Here is a 19,655-nt window from a genome sequence, read left to right on the forward strand (position 1 = left end):
TAAATTTTGAACGTGTTTTGACTCTTGTTTGTTGTGTTAAAAGGCTTAATCTTAACACCAAAGTTCACTTATATCTTTTACCTGAATTTACAACAGGTGTCATCACTTGATCTAAGTGTGGTCTTCAGTCATGTGGGTCATATAAGGGGAAGAAACAATAAACCTTCTAAATGTGTGGGTTTTTTTCTAATCTACGTAAAATACCTGAAATATTATTATATATTTGTTATTTGTTACTTTTTTGAAGTGCCACAGTGCATGATCAAGTCTTCAGGTTGTCTTGGGTTTGAGCAGTCTCTCCCATCCTTCTTTGAAAAATCCTTTCAAGCCTGTCACATTGGTTGGGGGCCTTAGGGGAACTGTGATCTGCTGATCTTTAGGTCTTTCCACAGATTATCAGTGGGGTTAAAGTTCCAGCTTTGATTTGTCACAGACTTGACAGCGATGTCTTGGCTGTGTGCTTCAATTCGTTGTCGTTTTTTTCCAAGGACCTCTTTCTATCAAGTCCCATATATCATCCTTTCAAGTAATACCAGGTCTGTTGAGAAGCATCCACATGCCAAAGCCTCCATGCCTCAACTAGGACTGCAATTTATTATTATTTAAATATGCAATTAATCTTCCAGTGATATTCTTGTTATTGACTGATCATTTTTCTCTTCAAACCTTATTTAAAAAGTGTGACTTGTAATTTCCTGGAGCTTAAAATAGAAATGTCTGGCTTTGTCCAACTATCAGGCAAAAAAATCCAAAATATTACAATGAAAACTAGCAATACCTCACATTTGAAGGATCTGAAAAAATGTGAATTTTCTTAAAGTTAGAAAAACTGCTAAAGAATTATTAAAATAGCCAAAATATTTTTTAATACATAAAAAAAAAAATTATTCAACTAATTGCTTAATCGACTAATTTTTTAGCGACTATGAATACTACTTCAACTGCAAGCTTAATTGCAAGTAACATAACTTTTCTATCAAAAAGTAATAATACATTTTATTCCAGCTCAGTAATGCAATCATTGTGTAATTAATGTTGAGTGTTATGTTTTGGGTGTTTTCTATGGTCATTTTGAAGGGCTCTATACATTAAATATCTTATATTATTGTATCAAAGTAATATTTTTATTAGAAATTGTAATATGGTGACATTAATGGGCATTAATCTGATGATAATGAGGTAATACAGGTTCATGTTTTTAAAACACTATGGGCTGATCAGTTATAAAACCTTCAAAATCACATGAAAATTGAAGTCAAACTTTTAATACTGTGATTATATAATGTACAGGGTTTCCCCAGTGTATTAGGCTACATTTTTACTGCCGCCAAGGCTAAGCATAATTTATTTATTTATTCAAAATAGATTTTTATACACCAGTAAAAAAGTTGAAAGCGCAATGGCGACAACTTATGGTCAACACGTAAACACATGGCGGGTCTGAGGTCAGGTGTCTTTTTCATCACATACCCCACACCCAACAAACCACTGACTGTCTGCCACTACACGCAAACTAGGCTACTTGATTTATCTTCCGAAGTCGGACTAACCTGCTGCGGCGTGACGGTGGCTGAGCTTGTCGTCCGCTGCAGTGGCAGAGCAGCCTTCTCCCTTCCGGATTTAATCAAAATTGGACGGTGGACCCGAAATTCAGCGGATGGGTACACCTGACCAAGTATGGTAAGTTTTATTTTGTTTGTTTTATACTACGTGAAAATATTAACAATATTAAGTGCGCTAATTTCACATTGGTTTAGCAGTAAAACGCCGCTATTAAATTCAGCGTTAGATAAACTATGGCGGTACCTGTTTCAACCTGTTTCTTTTTACAGTCTATGGTTTCAACAGGTATTTCAACATTAACATTCAAGTCAAATTTATTTATAAAGCACATTTAAAAACAACCTCAGTTGAGCCAAAGTGCTGTACAGTTATTAAAATACAATATAATCACACATAATATAATAATAAATAAAAACAATAAAGGAATAGTAAGAGCTCAATTTACAGACTAAAATTAGAATAAAAAAACAAATAAAAAGTAAAAAATAAAATAAAATAAAAGTAGGAAGCCAAGGATTCTCGCCTAGCTGGGCTCGCCAAGGAAAAAAGATATGTTTTTAGTAGTGTTTTAAAATGCTCTACAGACTGTGCAGCTCTAACGAGGAAAGGTAGGCTGGTCCACAGCTTGGGGGTTGCCACTGAGAAGGCTCTGTCCCCCCGAGTAGTGAGTCTGGACCGAGGTACAGCCAGGAGCAGCTGGTTTGTTGACCTAAGTGCTCTAGATGTACTGTGAGGCTGTACAAGCTCTGATAAGTAAGATAGTGCCAGACCATTAAAACACTTCAAAACAATTAAAACCTTGAACTGGATCCTAAAGTGAACAGGCAGCCAGTGCAAAGATGCAAGGACAGGACTGATATGATCACGCCGTTTCTTTCCAGTCAGCAGGCGGGCGGCAGCATTTTGGACCACCTGTAAACGGCGCAGTGCTGACTGGTCGAGACCAACAAACAAGGAGTTACAGTAGTCTGGGTTGAGCATAGCTCAGCGGGTAGCGCACCCGCCCCATGTGTTGAGGCTATAGTCCTCGTTGCAGGCGACCCCGGTTCGAATCCCGATCCGAGCGGTCTTATCCTGCGTGTCATTCCCCCTCTCTCTGCCTCCTGTTTCCTGTCTCTCTACACTGTCCTGAACATTAAAGGCAAAAAAAGCCCAAAAAATATACTTTAAAAAAAAAAAAAGGAGTTACAGTAGTCTAACCGTGAGGTAACAAAGCTGTGAATGACTTTCTCCAGATCATTCCTGGGGAGATAAGCCTTTACTTTTGCTAATAATCTTAGCTGGAAGAAGCTTGTTTTCACGATGGAGCTTATCTGTTTATCAAACTTGAAGTCACTGTCCAAGATAACACCAAAGTTCCTTGCAGATGGGTGACAGTGAGACTTCAGGGTGCCAATGGCGCTGTCATAGCCATAGGAGATTTTGTTGCCCGAATAAAATAATCTCAGTTTTATTTTTGTTTATGGAGAGAAAGTTCACTTCCATCCAAGATTGAATGTCCTTGAGGCAGTCTAATAAAACCTGGACAGAGGCTTGGTCATTTGCTTTTGAGGGCATATAGATTTGTACATCATCTGCAAAGCAATGAAATGAGACATTGTGCTTTCTAAATATGGATCCCAATGGCAACATATATATCGAAAAGAGGAGGACTTCAACACTTTCTCCTCGCGGCCCACCAAGACGCCAGGTATTGAGTTAGCGTGGTTATGTGAGTAACTTTCTCTCTGAAAAATGTGGTTTCAATAATATACGTTGTCAAGTTTACTTCCTCATAGCACAGTAAAATGTGCAGTCATTAAGCTGAGAGTACAACTTTCTGCAGGGCACTGTTGTTGGCCGAGCAGTCTCACTGAGCGGGGTAGTAGCCGCTATGCGTGAGACAGTGTTAAGCAGGTATTGGTTTATTATTGTTAAACATCTGTTTTCTTTATTATTGTATGGTATTTTTGACATTGTGACACGAGGTTAATGGGATGTGATTCACTTTGATTGAACAGTATGAGACCAGTTACCAGACCCAGGTCCCGTCTTGTGAAGTGTTATCATCAACATTTTCATTTTCAACATTTTCAACGGATTACAGTTACCTTTAGGAGCTGTTGCAGGTCTTCTCTTATACTTAACTGTCTTAAAAATAGTTGTTCCAAGCTAAAAATCGAACATAATCTGCCTCCGAGCAGCAGAGATCGTGGGAAAGTAAAAATGCCTTTTCAGATTTTACTCTTTACATGCGGCGAGACTCTCGTTGCAGAAAGCACACAGGATCCACAGCGATAAACGCGTATTTCTCTGTCTATTCATTGTTGAACTACCTGTTCTGTCAGTCAACTTTTCTTTCTTTGTTTAAGGTGTCTTGTTAGTCCGTAAAAATATATGTCCGGCCAAAACAGGTAGAATATATCTACCTGATTCTACTAAAACAGGTAGAATATATGTACCTGATTCTACTAAAACAGGTAGAATATATGTACCTGATTCTACTAAAACAGGTAGAATATATGTACCTGATTCTACTAAAACAGGTAGAATATATCTACCTGATTCTACTAAAACAGGTAGAATATAGCCTATCTACCTGTTTTGTGAGTTGTATTCAGTTACCAATTAGCTGTATTTGTGTTTTTAGCCAGTGGAGAAGGGGGGCAGTTTGATGTTTCTGAGAATGATTTCCCTCTTTACTTGTAACACTGATCTTCTTCATTGTCAATAGAGGATAACGAGCTGTAAACCTGTGTTGTGCAGTTATGTGCAATTAAGTGGATGTTTTCTGTTAGTTAATTGCATTTCTCTAATTGACTGTGTAATATGGCTTGGATATTGCTCACCTGGTCTGATTTTTGAACATTGTGTGACTCCTTCAGTGTTGTTGTAATTTCTTTATTTGTTACTGTGATTACTCATATTCTCCGGTTCCTTATTTTGCCTCAGTTTCATGAACTGGCCCCAATTCCAAATGAATTGAAAAGCCCTGCTGTATAAGAATGTTCCTCATATATTATTATCTCAGATTTACACACCATTTATACTTCACACTCATTTTCAAGTCAAACACTCTGAGAAAAGCCTGAAAAGCTCTAAGAAACCGAAAGCAGCATGATGGTTGTGGTGCTTCAGGCTGTGAGCAGACTGAGGTGCAGATGTAGAAGGTCAGGAGGACAGAGTGAAAAGTGTGAGAAAATCTTTTGTACAACATAAAAGGATAGCCTAGTGAGATAAGTGTTGGGCATTAGGAACTTGAAATTATGGCTGTTGGTTCAATCCCCGGTCAGGGTCATTGATCTTTAATGTTACTAGACTTACAGAATAGGAGTATATCTGGACTGTCATGTTAGCATCCTTTCTTTCTATAGAGTCTCCTCCAACACATTGATCCAATTTTCCACCAAATTCCACAAAGGAGGTCCAAACCAATAATGAATTAATGCATTTGTATGTAGCCTGCCATATAGCCACTGTTGGTCAAACACTGAATGTTCCCTCAGCTCAGTAGGTCTTGAATGCAACCCCAGGCTTGGCCCCGCCTCTAATCAAGGTAAGGTTATTTAAGACACCTGTGTACATTTGTTCTTCCTTTTCTGCTGCCATGTGTTCTGGACGGAGGTCGGTATGCTGAGATGTAACTGCCAGAAGTTCTTGTTTCTGAGAGCTAACTTTGGTTTTTTATGCTTAGTTTCTCTGTTGGTGTCTCCAGCTCGTAGACCCTTTTCCCTACTATGGTGGAAAGTGGTGCCTGGACAGTTTGATTCTATTGTGTATGCAGGTGGCTAACTAACTCTGTCTCTTTTTGTAGGATACCATCTGCTGCTGCTTTTTGCCTGCCCTCTTTAGTACAGCCTTATAAATATTGGAGATTAGGACCATCTATTTTTGTTTAACCTTTGTAGTTTATAGTTTTATTAGATTTAGTGGAGTTGTGGGCCAGTCTGCCCCTCTGGTTGAGGTCTCTTCACAAGTGAGTATATGTTGGCACACCTAGAGATCTGCTAGCCCTAGTCCACTTGTGTTTTGTTTTTAACTATTGGTAGTATATTCAGATTGTAATTTTTAAACTGAATTTGTAATAAAATGCTTTTACATTTAAACTCAATATTGTCTTTAATTTACTTTTGTCAGCTTATTCTTGAAAAATGTATCAGAACCAGTCTATGATCTGAACTCTTTTTTTGGAGTCACTGACTTTTCATGTACCATAATTCCAAGTGGTGGATCACATCTAGTCACTTTCCAACCATTAGCACTGCTATGTACAGCAGTTCATTTTGTCTAGTCCTGCTGGAAATGGTCCAAATGCACCATTTCCTTATTAGAAGTAACAAATGGTGTTTAGTTACATCTTCAGTGTACTTAGTGCCAGTTATTTGGTAAAACTTGCTTTGGTTCTGATATGCCTCACACTGTGCTAATTGTCTTATACCTACAATGTTGATATGTAGTTGTGAGATATTGCACTATCTGTTGAATACACTGATAATGTGGCCAAATCTGGAAAAAAGCCTAATAAACCATGAAACAGTTGCTGCAGATTTTTCAAATTTTATTCAACCATCACAGATTTTACATTTCAGTAAAGTTGATGTAATCAATGTTTGACAGTTTAAATTTCATCCTCAAACTCAGGCTGAGCAGAAGTGCCAGGTCACATCCCAGCAGGTGGACTCCAGTTCTCCACACCAGTCAAGCAACACTAAAAAAAAAAAGAGAACATTACTAGAGAGCACTTGAGTTTTGAAAAGAAATTGCAATTCACATGTTAGCTTAATAGAATCTGTGCCAAAGTCCTGACATTTCTTTCCCAATACTAAGATTCCACTGCAGATAGAGAAGTCTGCCATGGCAGTACAGGATTGGGGATACATACCTGACATCAGTCTTGGTTCCTGCTGTGTGCTGCTCCACACACTGCTGTAGAGAAAATAGTCAGTTAAAGCAGGAACAATACTGGTCACTGCTCAGGGTTTGATTATCACCACATTAATATACATTTTACTGGTTTTGCATCACTCACCTTCAGTCAGTCTGCAGTATGACCTTCATCTCCACACTGAGCAGCTCATCAGTAGCTCTGCCTGCAACAGTCAAGGAAAATTTACTTCACATCATAAGTCATATGGCTACTTTGATTGAAAACTATTTTCTACAACCTATGAAAGTTCAACTTCAAAGCTTCCTTATAGGAGTGAGTCTGAAGTGTGCAGCCTTGTACTCTCATTGGGGCAAGCTCTGCAGCAGCTCAGCGACAGACTCTAAAACAGAACCTGCAGCCAAAGCCAAATACAGAGATACTCTACCAGCACTGTAACACTGAGCCAGACACACACTACCTGGACAGCTGACTAAGCACTGGAGTGAAAGAAACAGCCACCATGATGTGGTATCTACTGCAATTTAAACATTTTGCTGTCTTTTAAAAATCACTAAAAAATAATTTGATGTGAAAAATAAAGAAATGTAAAGTTCTGGGACATGACTTGAATGCTTTGAATGCAATGTGAATCTTAAAGTGAACCATCACAACTCTGTTTACCTTTACTCCAAAGAAAAAGGCTGGGGGTTGGTAGTTTCATCCCATGGCAGCGGCTCTGTCATGGGGGACCCAGCATCTCTGAAACAAAACATAAAGGTCATAACGTGCTGCAATGGAGCCACCATGTGTCACAGAAATTGGAGGGCAGGCAATGAACAAAAAGTTGATTTAATTACTGGTTTATATATCTAAAGTCAGGTAATCCTTGTGACGTAATATGTGCACATAAGTGCTCAAGTTCAGCTGCGTGGTTGAACACGTTCAGTAACGTTAGCCAGCAGCACAGTAAAGTGAACAGGTCACGCAAAAACCGCCAAAAAACGACTCATAAGCGCCATTTTATAAAAGTACTTGAACTTTCTCACGAATTTAGTAAAATAATACATTTCTTTAAAAAAGCTGAAATTCTTACCACGTTTAAACAGACATCATTCAGAGTCACGTCTCCCACACGTCTCTCTTCTAGACTGAGATCCGCGCGAAAGGCACGCTCATATTTATAACATACGGCTGTCGCAGTGCATTATGGGAAGAGACGCCCTTCCAAAGATCGTCTGTTAAACAGAAGATAACATTTTGGAAAACCAGTCTTTAGGATAGCTCAGTGAGATAAGTGTTGGGCATTAAGTACTTGAAATTAAGGTTGTTGGTTCAAACCCCGTTTAGGGTCATTGATCTTTAATGTTACTTTACAGCATTGGTCGTAACTCCAATTAGAATACTGCCCCCTGTAGGCAACCAGTAGAAACACATTCACAATGGAGGATTTGGGATTTGGGATTTTAGGCCGATAGGACGCAGACAGATATGTGAGCAGGCCGGGGATCGAACCCACCACCTCCAAAACTCAAATCGGCTGTCTAACTCACTGAACCACAGGCTCACATTGGCACCATAAGTTTTCATCAGCATTTGACTCTCCAGCAGTTTGTCTGACTTTCAAGAAGCTGTGCAACAATTGAACCAACAACCTGATAGCTTCCCAAGTAGTCATCTAAGGCATTAGATGTGTCTGACTTGGAAAAACAATTGGACATGGTGAGAATTGAACCCACGACCACTAAGATTCAAAGCAAACAGCTAACAAACTGAGCTATTCCCTTTGGGATTCAATCAGCAAAATCAGAAGTTCAAGAAGGTTTCCCAACAAGCTGAGCAGTTAGAGTTGAGATGCCAAGGTTTGGTTTCTTGGAACTTGCACCTGAGGCTCCAACTTGTCAACCTAATTGATCTCTAATTGGAGCAATGATTATGAATGAATGAAGGAATTAATTTATTAATACATAATTATTAATAATCATTAGATTAACATTAATTGAAGCAAGTAATGTTCATCTATTAATGATTAATATTAATAATTAATTAATTCATATTAATAATTAAATAATAATAATTAATAATTACTAATGTTAATTGAATCAAGTATTGTTACTCTATTAGTTATTACTTATTAATATTAATAATTAATTAATATTAATTAATCATTAGTAATGTTAATTGAATCAAGTAATGCTACTCTATTAGTTATTAATTATTAATGTTAATAACTAATGTAAATTATTAATGTTAATAATTAATGAATATTAATTAATCATTAGTAATGTTAATTGAATCAAGTAATGTTACTCTATTAGTTATTAATTATTAATATTAATAATTAATTAATTGTTAATGAACAATTAATGAAGCCTTACCTTGATGAGATCAATGTGAGGATGACTCATAAAATCACAACAAATGATTAGCCTACATATAAGTTAGACTATAGCCTTACTACAGCCCCTACATATAAATAAGACTATAGCCTTACTACAGCCCCTACATATAAGTAAGACTATAGCCTTACTACAGCCCCTACATATAAATAAGACTATAGCCTTACTACAGCCCCTACATATAAGTAAGACTATAGCCTGACTCCAAATAAAAATAAATAAATAGAAAGTCACCGGACACGGGATTTGATACTGAGTGTGTCACCAACTGCAAAACACTGTAGCACAGTGTTTAACCATTACACCACACAACTCCACACCAACCAGCTGTCACAAGGTCATATAACAACTGTTGAAGTAAAAATGATGTGTGAACAGCCATGATTTTCAAAACACCTTGGCCAAATTAACTTGTGACCACTGTTATTGCAATGACATCTATCTATCTATCTATCTATCTATCTATCTATCTATCTATCTATCTGTCTATCTGTCTATCTGTCTGTCTGTCTGTCTGTCTGTCTGTCTGTCTGTCTGTCTATCTGTCTATCTATCTATCTGTCTGTCTGTCTGTCTTTCTGTCTGTCTATCTATCTGTCTATCTATCTATCTATCTATCTATCTATCTATCTATCTATCTATCTATCTATCTATCTATCTATCTATCTATCTACATTTGTATAGCGCCAAATCACAACAAAGTGATCTCAAGGCACTTTACACATAGAATAGTAGGACTAAACCAAACTCTTCAGGTTTTCATTTTAAAGAGACCCAACATTCCCACATGAGCAGCACTTGGTGTCAGTGGAGAGAAAAAACTCCCTTTTAACAGTAAGAACCCTCAGAACCAGACTAAAGTGGGAGAACAAAACATATAACAATCCTATCTAACTAAATAGCCACAGGAAACAAAAATTATCTTTTAGGCTCAATTTCATATTTGGTCATATTGCTTTCCTCGCTCCACTACCCACTATCCATTCAGTCTAAACTTCCTCATATCAACAAGTGATGTGATGAATGATTTTATAACTGAGTATGCCAATATGTGTGGATATCCTATATGCCACGCGTTACTCCGCTCGACTTCAAATTGTTTTATTGTGCACTGATTACAAATTTGTAATCAGTGCACCGTACCGAGGTGAGTGTGTATCGGTGGGGTGATGTATTTATGTAAATGTATTTTATTCCTTTTTTATTTGTTAAAATAATTAACTGGATGATTTAAGGTATATGATTCCTGTTAGAAAACTTATGTGGGTCTTTGTTTGTGTTTACAGTGATCGTTGAGCAAGTAATCTGCCTCAGTCCACTGTAGTTTATTCATTTTGAACTTAGTTGCCTTGTGACATCACTGTGATGTATTTATTCTGCATTTGGGGGTTCTGTGAACCTCAAAGCACTACTGCACTTTATACATCTTGTATCATAGTGTTTGTCAGGTGAATATCCAGTTTGCCTCCTTTTGTGATTTCTATTCTTGTGTTAACTCTTTTTTATGCCTTGACACAATTGTAATAAAATATTATTTTTATATATAACTTTACGGGCTGACTGCTTGTTATTTGAAGTAGGCCTGCTGTTAAGTGATCTTATCACAAGGTTACATAGGTATACATTTTCCTAATGTCAGATATGTGGTTATTTTTCAATAGATCAAAAAACAGGCTGCAAGGGAAAAGCCTTGCTGCCTGCCTGAGGATCAAAGTAAATGGACCCCCGTGGCAGAGATGTACTACCAGAAAGCCCTGTAAGTCTTCTTTGAGAGACCCAGAAGGTGACATGTAGTGATCCAACATACAATGTGCCACAAAAAGTAGCAGAGGCCAAATGATACATACCTCTTAATATCAGTGAGCTTGATGTATATGTATTTTTATGTAGTTTTTTATAAGTAATTGCTTTTCGAGATACTCAAAGACACCGTTATTACTAAAATAGTCAATATTATCAGCGTTAAATTAAATGGCAAATAAAAAATTTGATTGTAGAATTCTCTTATTAGTTGTTAAAGGTGACTGATAAAAAAAACCTTCTACTACAATAAAAGGACACCACATGTTTTTATAGCAGTACTCTTTAATGAACAATTACAGTTACAGTTGAGAATATTACAATAATTAGTTAGTTACAGTGTTATTCTATTGGCAAAATGTAAATATGATTTATAACAAAGGATTTTTCATCTTACTAGAGTGCAGTGGCTTGTAAAACGTAATATCAACAGCACATAAGTTGGTTGTCAACATAGTTTCCATTTTTTTTCTAAGGCCGAGTGCACTTTCAAACAAAGTTGGAGAAAAATGAGATACATTCCAAAACATGCTTTCTTATCCTGTAGAGTAAATGTCGAGCCTTACAGAAAATCAAAATAGCATTCCCACTTGACTACATAATGTATGTTAAAGGAGGGTGCTGTACTGAAATTAATACTAACTGATATAAGAAATTAAACATTAATGAGCAGAGAAAGAAGCCAGTTTTGTGTACAGTTCAGTCTAGACAGCTAGCATCATGTCACAATAACGGCAAGACCAGGACAGAAACACAGCTATGTACACAAATAAAACACAAGTAAACATGCAGAAACCAAAAACAAATCAAAACATGCATAACAGTTAGCTGAACATAGTTCAGAGTATTGGATGTGTCATAAGCACAATGCCATGAAGAGGCATTACTTTGGGCCCACGCTCAGGTGCCACACTGACACACAGTGCCAGGAGACCAGAGAGAAGGCGCTTCTTCAATACACAGAGGTTCTCTCTCAACAGCACGTGTTATTGTACAAGTGTTCATATTTGTACAATCTGACACGTTGGACAGGAAAGAAACCAGTGGGCTTTATGTAGCTGGCTTGTGATGAACTGTGTGATGAGCTCACTGTGTAGACTTGTTTCCTAGGCGGACATTATGAACTTTCACTACCTGGTCAAGTACAACCAAGCTACAGTATATCCTGCTGAGAACATTATTTATTGATTGATTGATTCATTATTTAAAACATGAATTAATCCAAGTCTATATACAGTAGTTTAACATTTTAATCTGGCCCAGTCATTCAGAACGTCCTACTAATAAAAGTGCAACTAATGTCCTAATGTATTTATTTTTCGGCAGGTTACATCCTGAACAGGTCAAATGTATCATAATTAGGGGAATGTTAACATTAGTTTACTAAGTGCTCGAGTAGTCTCAGCAGTTTAAATCATATGTTGAAGCTGTTACTTTGTGTCTGAAGAGCAGCTAGCAGCTAAACTATCTGAACATCCTGCTTACACATTTAAAAAGTTGTAGCTTTTATTCTCGTGATTACTTTAATTCATGGCCTCATCTTTTTTTTAAGGCAACAGGTAGCTTTACATATTTGCAAATACTCCAGGTAGAGCTTTAGTGGAGGGTTAAGGACATTCAAAATGACCGCCATAGGACATGGGACTGACCCAAATATAAACGTTTCCTTTTTAAATATGGTTGGGATCTGTCCATTTAATTCATGATTTAATAGAAACAATAGATTTGTTAATGATAATACATCAGTTTTCTATTTCATCTATTAAGTTTTTAAATATTTAAAAAGGAAATCCACCTCCTGACTTAATCAAGAGGCTTAAGACAGCTTAAACATGAACTGACCCCAACCTCACCATGAAAAAAATGAACTTAATTCTGTTTGCGAATGGGCAGATATGTCTGTCAACCAGTAAACCAAAGAATAATTCTCACATATTGGAGCTCTTGTAGAAAATAAGCCAGCTTCAAACCCAAAAGCGCAGATAAAGAAGTTGTCATACCTAAACATAGTAGGCCAACAACTGCTTTTGTTTCTTAACATATTTGAAATAATTGTCTCAAAGCTATTTCCACAAGATTAAAAGTTGAAACATCTCGATTGGAACAGTAACTGTTGTTAACGCACTTCATCATATAGCAATACATCAAGAGTGTTTGATAAATACGGATCAACAAGTCCATGTAATGTATATAACATCAGCGACTTAGTTAATGATACAATTTGTATCAAACAAGGTTTTTCTCTGTCTAGCATGGATTCAGCTGGGATCTGCTACAGACAACAGTAGACACTGTTAGCCAAAAGCACAGCAGAGGAATCTGTTAAATATATTTACAATACATACATGTTTCATTTACAGGTGTCCAGGTATTCTCTGTCTGTAGCAGATGCCAGAGTTGACCCAAAATAAAGGGCCAGAGAGAGAGATAGAGAGAGAGAGAGAGAAAGAGATAGAGAGAGAGATGTCCCTTACTAAAACTAAGGTACACACGACAGGGTCACCCATCTCTACAGCTACAACTCTGACCAAAATACTGATGTCATCTCAAATAAGACGACTACCTTTCAGACAACTATTTTTACCGACATGGAAAAAACCCACAAACAGCCGCACAACACACACAGAAAGATTAATATAATACACAGACCTTAAGTCAAATAGTAGTTTGAAGTTTGAGTGTCATGTGATTTATGGAGTATGAGACAAAGATTTGCCACATAACAAGTTAGGAAAAATCATAGAAATTAAGTTTTATGTATCTGTTACTGACAGACAATTCTTTATGAATTGTGAAATAGAAAATGTCAATCAACTGATGCTACACAAAAAATCGAACAAATTCAAAACACTGTTTGACTCAGGTCTGAGAGTAAGTACAGTGTACAATACATTATGTGTGTGTTCCCAAAACATCAACTCCCTTAAAATATTCTTCATCAGTTATATTTGACTGATCAACACCAACTTTCTATGTCATGATTTGGCTATAAAACACAAAAGTGCCTCTTTAATTTGATGCAAAACAAGTCAGTTCTGTTGAAAGTTTTTAAGTTTGCTCTCTCCACTCTGAAGTCCATTTAGTTGTTGCTCAACAGTGACCAAGGCTGGACTTGGATTATCCTCAGCATTTTATTTCCTTCAAACTTTTGCATTCTCTCATAAGAAAAAACTCTTCAATCCAAAAGCAATCCAGTTTTCAAAATGCAAACCCAACGTGCTTTTCAAGTGGTGCAAAGGCAAATTTCTATTTGTTCTGCTTATGCAAACCATGTCTAGTTGTGTGTGTTCCCAGTTCTATTCAAAAGTCACAACCTAGTATTGTTTACTAATGAATAGTGACACTTTCTTTCATCCCTCAGTAGCCTGTTTGAGCTTTTTCTGCCAGGATGGCGGCTGCCAGCTGTTGGGGATCTGTGATGTGGGGGCTCCTGGCCATTACCCGGCTCACCAGCTCCGAGGGGAATATGTTACACAGATTGACGTACACCTTCTCCCTCATGTCCCCGTAGTGACCGTGCGCTGGGGATTCTGGGTGCTGCGACATGTAGGAGGGGGGAGCGTGGGAGGGCACTGTAAGGTGAGTGCTGTATGGCGGGAGGGTTTTGCTGGATGGATGGGGCGGGTGAGAAGTGTGAGCTGAAGGTGGTGGATGGTTTAGGTAATGTGTCGGGGACGGGTGGAGAGCTGGGTGAGAGGAGTGGTGCTGGGCGTAGCTGTCTTGTGCCCAGGGAGGGGTGTGCCAGGATGACTGACGTGTGTCTGGTAGGCTCTGATAGGCAGACGGCTCATACCTGTGCGGCGGCAATGGTGGCTGCCTGTAGTACGTGTCCCAGCTGGGCAAAGCTTTTGGCCGGTGGTGATGGTGTGATGTAGAGAGGTGATCATACAGATGTGAGTCTGACACACTCTCTGCTCGTGTGGGGGCCAGGCAACGGCCAAGAGGAGAGCCGGGGGGGTGGGGGTTGGACTGGGTCAAAGAGTGGTAGTCACCTGGACAGCTGGAGCGTGCAGCCAGTGGCTGGTGTTGGAGATGAGGGGATAAGGGGTAGAGAGGGCGTTTTGGTGGAGCATCTGGAGGCTGATCATGAGCACAGCTTTGCCCGCGTGTCATGTTCATGTGGTAGCTGTGGAGTCCGGTGTTAGATGTGTGGCTGTGTTGGATATTTGTGTAATCAACAGGATGAAGGCCACAAAGTTCATGGGTCGATGGAGCATGATGGGGATACAGTCGGCTGTGAGGATTGGCATAATGGATGCCGTCTTCCAGTAAGGTTTCTGGGGGGCATCCAGGACATTGTCTCTCACTGTATGAGTCACAGCTGCTACCGCAACTCACGCTGCTTTCACTGCCACATTCAGAGCCTGCTGAGCCCATTGATCCAAGCCGCAGGTCAGTGTCGTTGGGAAAGCGACAGTCTGGGCTCCGTCTGGAAGAGAGGCTCAGGCCAGAGTAGGCACGCGTTACTGAGTAGTAGCTCAAGTCTGGAGACTCACAGTGCGGGTAAAGGTCATGGCTGGGAGCTGGTAGGAGACCATGAGTGGCTGCTCTGGACTGTTGGTCTTGGGGATGGCTGAGGCTGGATGGGGGGCCTCCTGGAGCTGGGGACATAGTTATACTCGCACTGCAACTACTGCTGTTGCTGGAACTGCTGCTGCTGCTACCACACATGCTGTTCTTTTGGCTCTCCACCCTCCCTTTTGCCAGTAGTTTCTCCTCAGCATCACTGTACGACAGAGCTCGGATGCTGGGGTCTGACTGCCTTTTCTGGGCACCTTTTTTTGCTTCAATGCTGCCAGCTGGCACGCTGTGGCTCTTCACCAGCCCAGTGTCCCCTTGGTTCTTCGTGGTTACGCAGGTCTTGGCACTGGCACGCAGTTCGTCAGCCACAGCACGCTGGGGCTGAGCACCTCTTTCTGGGTGGTAGTATTTACACTTGTGGCCATAAGTGCACTTCTTTCCTGGAGTGAAGAGACAGAAGGTCTGTTTCATTACATGGTAAATGAACAAGCTCCCAGCAAACATTTAAGGGTAAGGCTGGCAATTCTCTACATTTTTCTTGTTGTTGACAAATCTCATGTGCAGAGCTAAACCAATAGTAAACTGATCCAACTTGTATGTATTGTGTGTGTATGCAAAGCCTGATATTTTATTTCTCTGTGCCGTAGAGCTCGTCAACACATCAATGAGCCGCATGCTGAAATGGGAGAAATGTTCCTTCATAACGAAGAGTTTAGGTACAGCACATTGTTTAGAAATGCTCCAAAACTAATAACATTGATTACATTTTCAGTCTCAAAGAGCAGATCTGTGTACAGCAGATGCCACTGTACATGCACAGAAGCACATTTCCAATAACAGTGCTTCGCTATCTTGTTACTGCAAATCACAGCGTCTTAATTCTGTAGTAATGTTAATTTAATAATAACAACAAGCTAGTAAATCACTGTTAACATGTTCAGTTTAATGTGTTGCTGCACATGCTCAGTGGGGTCTGTCATACAACGAACTGCTCTCTTGAGACTGAAAATATAATCATTGATATTGGCCTTAGAAGCCATTTCTAAACAGCCAAAGATCATGTCACAGTGCAGCACAGTGGCTCTCTGACATATTTTTAATACTTCTAGGACAATAACAGAGGTCTACGACACAATATATCAGGTTTTGGATACAGATACAATAAACAATACTTTTATAACACCATGTAGTGTAATTGTAAAAAGATTTATGAGGCATGGCTAGCGATTCTCTATATTTTTCTTATTAACAAATCTCATGTGCAGAGCCAAACCAACAATTATCTGATCCAAGTCTGAGATGTCATACTGCTCTGTGTCATAGACCTTGTTGTCCAGAAAATGATTTAAAATAGCAATAAGATAATTTCACCCAGTGCAATGTTAGCACAGCTTACCAACATGTTTTTAATTGATGTTGGACAATAACAGAAGTCTACAACACTGAGCAGTATAATATTTTAGACTTGTAAGTTGGATCCGTTCATTATTGTTTTGGCTCTGCACATGAGATTTGTTAACAATAAGAAAAATACAGAAAATTGCCAGCTTAACTCTTTAAAGACATTTTTAAGTGTGAATGGATGTCTTTGTGGCTAAAACTCCTCATTTTGAAGCATGCTTGTTGATGTTTATGTCAGATTATAATTGTTAATAAATCTGTATTGCTGTTCTCTGTTGTTGCAGAACCACACACAAAAGTATTGAAATGACTAGATAAACGGTCAAATATCTACCTGGACTCCTCATCTTTTCCCCCCTACACTCTCACGTGAATAATCGCAATTTGTGTCCTGACCCGACACCCTGAAGTGTTTGCTGCCACACCTACACATTTTTCATATTCTTCCACACACTTATGAACTAAATTTATAAACAGTATAGGTCTCTCCTAAGTTATAAACATATGTGGTATTGTTTTTTCTTCTTGTTTTGAGCTTTTAACAAAATAAGTTTGCTTTTTATTCTTATATTGCAGATATAGTGCATGTGACATAATATATGTACATTTGGAATGAATGAAAAGCTACAGTTTACTTCAGGATACAACATAATTAAGTATTAATTGATAAAAGTACAACACTTGCATCAGGAAATGTTTTCACTATGACACAATACATTCATAATACACACTGATTTTGTTGAAAAAGTGTCCAACAGCAAATAATAGAGCAGGTGGACAAATCAGCAAAAGACTTTTCTAAAAACTATTGCAAGATGACTGGATGGATACATATTAGTTTAATGTTTAAATTGTTCAGATATTTGAATATTTAAATGTAATGCCTCATAATGGATTACTACAATTATTAGTTATTATTATAATAACATACGTTATTAGTGATTATGCATTATGATTTGTACATATTATGTACAAATCATTGTTTAAGCTACAGTTAGGGTTTTAAATGATCTAAACGTTTTTATATATTGCCTGTAACAGTTTTAGTGTATTACTGTACGCAGTACAGTGGGTTTAAATGACTGAAGATATTATCTATGATTACAAATATTCGATCATTCATGTTTATACATCAGTTATGAATGCTTCACAGTAGGAGTTCAGACATTAATAAACACTTAAAAATGTCCTTATGTGTTTACCACTACACTATAATTACATGTTTATAAAAGCTAAATAAATAAATAAATATGTGTGAGAGTTTTGTGTTGATCTGTGTTTTTACCATATGGGCAAGGCTGTTTCTTCTGCTCAGGCATGACAGGTCTTTTCCTCAGGAAATTGTCTAAGCTGGGGCCATGACGACCAAGAGGGTCATCTGGGGGCATGAATCTGAGAGACAACAAGAGAGGATTTGAAAGGGCAAGATAATTACATCACTGCTCATTAAAGGATTTGTTTGAAAATTTGGTGCATGTCACCTTTCAACCCATTCACAGCAATCAATGGAAAAAAAAATAGTCAGGATAAAACATTTTTGGCATAAATGTCTCTTTTTGACACTGTGTCATCAAGCTCTATAATACTAAACAAAACTTATCACATGCACCTCCATAATCCACCCCCACTTACTTGTCATTGACAAAGGAGTACATGAGCAGTCGCTCATCAATGAACTTTTTCCACTCAGGTTTCTCATTAGCCAGGTCTCGGTAGTTGTCATTGGAGACAATGATGCCGTCTGACTCATAGGCCAGCTTGACAATGAAGCGGTCGTCATAGCAGACCACACGGCGGCCTTGTACACGCCGCGAAGGAGTGAAGACGAGGATCTTTTCCTTCTCAAGACGACGTAAGATCTCCTGGTCTGTGGGGGGGGGGGGGGGGGGGGGGGGGCGCGGGTGGACACAGCGAGGTCAGAAGAATCTCACGACTGCATGTGTGTGCGTTTGTGTTAAATTGGTTTTTGTGCTCACCTGTTATTGGGGCGTCGGGGCGGGACTGCTCTTTCCTCCATGCAGGCACAAACACTGTGATGTCATGATGACCACGCTCTAGGAACCAATCTACAGCCAGCTGTATGCCCTGGCAGGAAAACACTTCCTTGTTGCCATGGCTACAGGGCATAGCAAAGACACAGAGTAACAGCAAATTAATATTTTGGGTTTCAATAGAGACAGAGTAATTTTCAACAATAAACACATGCTAATATGTGAAAGTGTATTGTCTGGAATTAATAAAGTTATTGAGCTATACTCCACGTCTTTATTATAACCATTACCACAGACTGCTCACCTCATGGCGACATTACTTCCATCCACCACAATTGGCCGCAGGTTGTCCTGGTCACACACAGAGTCTGATGGACAGGGTGAATCCGAGCGCTGGCTATCCAGCAAATCAGAACAACCACCAGAGGAGGACGACGACGAAGAGGATGAGGTAGAGGCCAAAGATCCAGCTGGCTGCTCCGAGTCTGATTTGGTGCCCAGTTTGACCAGCTCTCCCAGTATGTCGTTGATTAGAGTGTCAGGGCCCAGTTTGGACAGAACCAGTCTCACTGTCTCCTCAGAGTAGCCCAGCTTCAGCGCAAACTCCAGCTTAGCCTGGTACTCCTTCCCACTAGCCTCGGATGCTGGCTCTGATGCAGAGGGGTCGGACAGAGGCTCGGCCAGGTGCTTACACGGGGAGCTGGGTGGGGACTTGGCAGGGGTGTCTTCTTTGAGCTCTGATGAGAGTTCAGATGGGGGCTCAGGAGGCCCCTCGGTCCCTAAGTCGACACACTGGGTCCGACAGAGTGGCTGGTGGGTGTTCTTACTGTGCGTTAACCCACCCTCTCCTCCATCCGGATTGATGCTGGAAGCCAGGGTGGCGCCGGAAGACGCTGCCACCTCGCACTCTGCATCGGACCCCGCGTTTTCTTCCACCGCGGCTGGTGGAGGGGAATTGGTGGTGCTGCTGTCGCCGGAGCTCTCCCCCTGCTCCTCCATAGCAGGGGGCCCGTCAGTGCCGCCAGCCTGCCGGTCAGCCCCTGCTACGTGGAGATACTCCAAATCCAGCCCCAGGTCGAGGATGTGGCCTGCTCCTGCCTCCACATGGTCCTTCTGGCCCATGGATCTGTCACAGAC

General features: G+C 39.5%; 1 protein-coding gene and 1 long non-coding RNA gene across 2 annotated transcripts; both read right to left on the bottom strand.

Annotated features, from left to right (window-relative positions):
• Window positions 1–6,083: 6,083 nt before the first annotated feature.
• Window positions 6,084–7,117, bottom strand: LOC128354477 (uncharacterized). The gene is made up of 4 exons (XR_008321061.1): window positions 7,091–7,117; window positions 6,595–6,632; window positions 6,425–6,468; window positions 6,084–6,250 (listed from the first exon to the last, which is right to left on the bottom strand). It is a non-coding gene; the product is annotated as an uncharacterized LOC128354477 (long non-coding RNA).
• A 6,628-nt stretch (window positions 7,118–13,745) lies between these two features.
• On the bottom strand, window positions 13,746–19,640 carry LOC128354331 (probable ribonuclease ZC3H12C). The gene is made up of 6 exons (XM_053314568.1): window positions 18,823–19,640; window positions 18,504–18,643; window positions 18,160–18,394; window positions 17,813–17,919; window positions 14,834–15,566; window positions 13,746–14,758 (listed from the first exon to the last, which is right to left on the bottom strand). Exons 1-6 carry the CDS (start codon window positions 19,638–19,640, stop codon window positions 13,963–13,965), a joined length of 2,829 nt encoding a protein of 942 aa, XP_053170543.1. The 3' UTR covers window positions 13,746–13,962.
• Between the last annotated feature and the right edge of the window lie 15 nt (window positions 19,641–19,655).

Source organism: Scomber japonicus, chromosome 24 (assembly GCF_027409825.1).
Source record: "Scomber japonicus isolate fScoJap1 chromosome 24, fScoJap1.pri, whole genome shotgun sequence".
Classification (NCBI taxonomy): Eukaryota; Metazoa; Chordata; class Actinopteri; order Scombriformes; family Scombridae; genus Scomber; species Scomber japonicus.